This window comes from Dreissena polymorpha, chromosome 12, assembly GCF_020536995.1.
Source record: "Dreissena polymorpha isolate Duluth1 chromosome 12, UMN_Dpol_1.0, whole genome shotgun sequence".
NCBI classification, from domain to species: Eukaryota; Metazoa; Mollusca; class Bivalvia; order Myida; family Dreissenidae; genus Dreissena; species Dreissena polymorpha.
The window spans coordinates 15,118,359-15,122,870 of NC_068366.1; the positions used below are offsets into that span (position 1 = coordinate 15,118,359).

Here is a 4,512-nt window from a genome sequence, read left to right on the forward strand (position 1 = left end):
GCTATATAAGTATTGGGGCGATACATGCAAAGCATTTGGGCGGTGAGAAGGGAGGTTTCAGAACCATTGCATTACAAGAGTTGCTTATTATAATTTCATTGTTGCACAACAAAAGGAATGTAATGTGACATAAGTATGCTGCCATACGCATTTATGAAAATGAATGCTTTACGTAGTGCTAGAACTTTATAGAAATAATTCAAAGACAGCTAAATAATCATGCATGTGTGTATTTGTCAGCATACAAGTTTGATTTCATTACAGACGAAATAGTATAAAATTGTTGTGCCGGCGTCGGGTACGAGCCTTTCCATAATAAAATAATATACACATAATCGACTGAAAAGTGTCAATCTGCAAACTTAAAAAAATCAGAATACATCGTCCTTTAAATATTGTGTTGTTTTTAAAGTTTGACATTGCGTTTTGTCAACAAAGTCGACCACGTAAAAAATGTTTATATTCTGTTAATTAAGCGAATAATCATTCTTTATTAAATAATATATCCATGTCTGAATGAGTAATAATGATTTCTCGAAAACAACAGACCAGATACCTCAATATCACTGCTGCAATATGGTCCTTTAAAGAAAATACTGTATGACCTATGTGTGTTGTCAATTACCCCAAGAAGGTAGAGATAACCAGAAAACTTCCTTCATCCTTTAACAATTCCATTGGTGACAGACAGGGGCGAATCAGTATAAATTGATCATACCATTAACGCACGTAACTAAAAGAAGACGAGCGTCTCCCCTTGTCATTTCAACTTACTACCAAGACATCTGCCTCCAGGTATGTGCGTTCTGTAAAATGTTTTTAACATTGATTTTCAATATTGCACATGATAACTTGAACCGGTGATTAAACTTTGTTTAATAAATAAGATTAACATGGCAACGATTATCTTGTTTACAAGAACAGTTACAACGACATTATGTCTGCGATTGAAGTTTTTTTGTGGTTTGCTGTCTTTAAAAGATATATCGCGGTATAAATGCATTTACCGAGCTTAACTAAATTCCATTTTAAATACAATCACAATAAGTTTTTTTCCCCTTATTTACGTTATACATCATATGCAACCATGTTCAAATACAATACAGAATCGCTTTCCATTTCCAGATAACCATGCATGTCCGCATGATGAAGGCATTGGTGATATTGGTGATTGCGTGTGTCGGAAACTGTGCAGCTAACCCTGTGGTGAGTTACGTTAGATTCTTCTAAACGTATTCTTAACTTTATGGAAAGCGTTAGGCTCTTGTAAAATATTGTAACCTTGATGAAAAAAAAATCATGCAATCCGTCATTTGCAATAAAATATATAGAATGTCCTTGTTCATCATATCTTCGATGCTTCAATATTATTTTACTGTGTACATTGAGTTAATTGAAAACAAACTCACCTTATGTCTCGTTTTTGGCGATTTAGAATGGAAAACGAGTTTTGGTTGTAATCAGCGATACCACGACATAAGAGAGTTAAAAATTACAAGCTTTTTTAAAAAAAAAGAAATGCTATTATTATATGAAATTATGTTGGAAAATATTTCAGATATCGATAAGGGAATCTATGGTTAGTAATTGGTTTAGTAGCTGCTAACAATTGTATTTTAGGCTGCGAACGATACGGGCGTAGATGGAAAGGCCTTTAGAACCAGCAGAATAAAACTTGGGGACAAGGAGGTGTTCACAGTCACAAATACGGATGGAACACCTTTGGCAACCATTGATGTTGTCCGTAATGAGGTTGTAACAAACAGAATTATATCATATTATGTTGTGCGTGAACATGTTTTTATTGGAATTAATCGAAATCAATAAATATACTAATCATATCAATAATTATTGTTATTTAAGGGATATGAAATCGAGCTGACTCCAGATGGCAGTGAGTGTCGGATAAGCCAGGTAAAACTATTGTACGAATATGTAATAAATGTACATGTATCAACACATATTGCGATACATAATTACATTATAATAGTTCAAGTACTACATTAAACAAAGAATAATACAGATTAATTAATTATTTGAAAGTCAATAAACATAAACAATACAAATATCAAACATACATACATCTCTCAACACTGATCTTGTCTTGGTGTTCGTGCCTTCATTGTAATGTATGTATTTCGGATTAAAGTGTAAAAATGTACTCAAATTAAAAACAAACCTGAATAATAAGCAATTGTTTAATTTAATAATTTTATGAAGAAAACACGTTTGGTTGTTACGTGATACTTGACTTTAAATGTGTTATCAGTATCTAGATTAAAGAATAGATCACTGTTGTCGAAACTCTACTTCGGAAATATATTAGTTTTATAGGATTCTTAGGTAACGTTATTCATAAGAACCTTATAATTTTAAAGTATAGTTGCAACTGGGGCATACATTAAATTTTCTTTGTGTAAGACGTGTTGAATTTGAGTGAGAACTGTCTTATACGTTAATACTTTTCTTTTAACCAATATCTTTAATGCACTATGACAACACAAATGTTTATCAAGGATGACATAATCATATAAACTATAACTCTTACGTATGCGTGTTTCAATTGTTCACCATCTAAAGACTCATTGGACATTTAGATACATAAGCTCTTTTGTAAACGGGAATCGCCTCTTAACCATGCTTATAACATGATGTCAAGAATGTCCAATTTCGAGTGTGTCCCCTTAACATGATACTAGAGTTATATGCATGCTTAAAAGGCAAACAAATCATTTGAAATAATACACAACTACAGCACAAGAAAAATAAGTAAAATTAAGTTTTTTTGTAAAATACACCGACAAACACTACGGAAAATGCCCGACGGAAATACACTTTTGTTCAATAAAATAAGAAATACGTGGGTTAACTAGTCCACGAAAGTAACTATTTGAAATACAACGAATCATGCCGACGAATATAAAATATTGTACAGTATATGACAGTGTATTTTATAAGCATCGATGTAAATCTAACCGCTTCAAGTTATTGCTTGAATAAGATCATTAACAGGTCAGTTCATATTCTTGAAGCAAGCGTGAGTAAATTATACATGCTACTTATTTGTTGGATAATATATATATATATATATATATATATATATATATATATATATATATATACGCGCTTTGTTGAAAGGTCCAAGACAAAAGTTCGTGTTTCGAAGAGGCGCCACTTGCGGACGATGAGCCGGTGTTGGCGCGTATTTCTGACCGTTGCAGAGGCAGAGAGATCGTGACCTTGAAGCCAAAGGATTGCAATGCAACATCCAGTCTTGAAAAAGGTGAATTTTTACTGCAAATAACTTACTCCTATGACCGGTATTTATAATTAGAACTATTATACAAACGATTGGCGCTAGGTTATTGTTTTAGTTTGACAATACAAGTGCTCGTTTTAATTTGCAAAATGCTTTAGGAAAATACCATTTATCGTACTTATTTCTTTTTCAGAGGACTCCACTCGAGTAAAACGGGCCCAGTGCAAGAAAACGGGAACTCGTCAAGATTGCGGGTTTGAGTGGTGGTTACGCTGGGTATGCCACACAGTGCAATATACGATTTGGTACCACTGTTAAGCCAAGGACGACATGTTCCCACTGTCAGCTTAACGCTTACTAAAAACTGTCTGAACTTATTTTCACATGACAACTTGCTACAGTTCCTATAATTATACATAAATCTTTTTTTTAATTAAAACTGTTTTCTAATTATTTAGTGTTTTTTTACAGAATTATTTCAATTGTTTTTTACTGCTCTATTATATTGTCTACTCACTATGTTGGTGCAAACACAATACTTATTAACTTCTTATAAACCACACACAACATACATCCAACTAATTTCACAATACTATAGTATTAATACTAACACTATTTTACAACACTTTAGTTCTGAATAAGAAGTTTGTAGTGAACATATACAGATTTATGAGAGAATATCTTCATGTTTTTAACAATTTGAAATAAAATAGTGCATATAGCATCTTAAGGCAGTTTTGTTTTCGATCCTTTATCGATTTTACATTTCATATAATTTTGTTAAGACAGAAAGCTCCTTCCAATACATTCTTGAAAACTGTCATAAATATCTGTAAAAAGAATTCATAAAATGTAATTGTAGGTTTTCCTTTTACTTTTTGATTGCTGTTTTTGTTGTTGTTGTTTTTATGTTTACTTATGTATATTTATTTATATGCTTAAGTCGTAATTAAACTCATTGTTCTTCTTTCTCTTATAAAGCAAACTGGCAATAAATTCTTATTAAAATGATGCTGTTGACTTAGCTTTTTTAAATAAACATTGACGTGTTTACACGTAGAACTGTTCAAATCGTACGGATTTCTATAAAACAATCAACACGTCAAAATATTGCTAAATTAAATAAGCATAATAACGTGTGTTTTTATCTGACCGTCTTCTCAACTTGCTTCGGAATTCAAAAACACCTAAAACTGATAGCTCGCGTTAACTCGAATGATGGAATATTTGGTAAGGTTTTATCTTGTACAAAC

At 32.0% G+C, this 4,512-nt stretch overlaps 1 protein-coding gene across 1 annotated transcript; it reads left to right on the forward strand.

Moving 5' to 3' along the window:
- The first annotated feature begins 709 nt into the window (after positions 1-709).
- On the forward strand, positions 710-4,270 carry LOC127852191 (uncharacterized). Its single transcript, XM_052386072.1, has 6 exons — positions 710-795; positions 1,126-1,206; positions 1,621-1,752; positions 1,864-1,914; positions 3,139-3,283; positions 3,453-4,270. Exons 2-6 carry the CDS (start codon positions 1,132-1,134, stop codon positions 3,575-3,577), a joined length of 528 nt encoding a protein of 175 aa, XP_052242032.1. The 5' UTR covers positions 710-795; positions 1,126-1,131; the 3' UTR covers positions 3,578-4,270.
- The last annotated feature ends 242 nt before the right edge of the window (positions 4,271-4,512 follow it).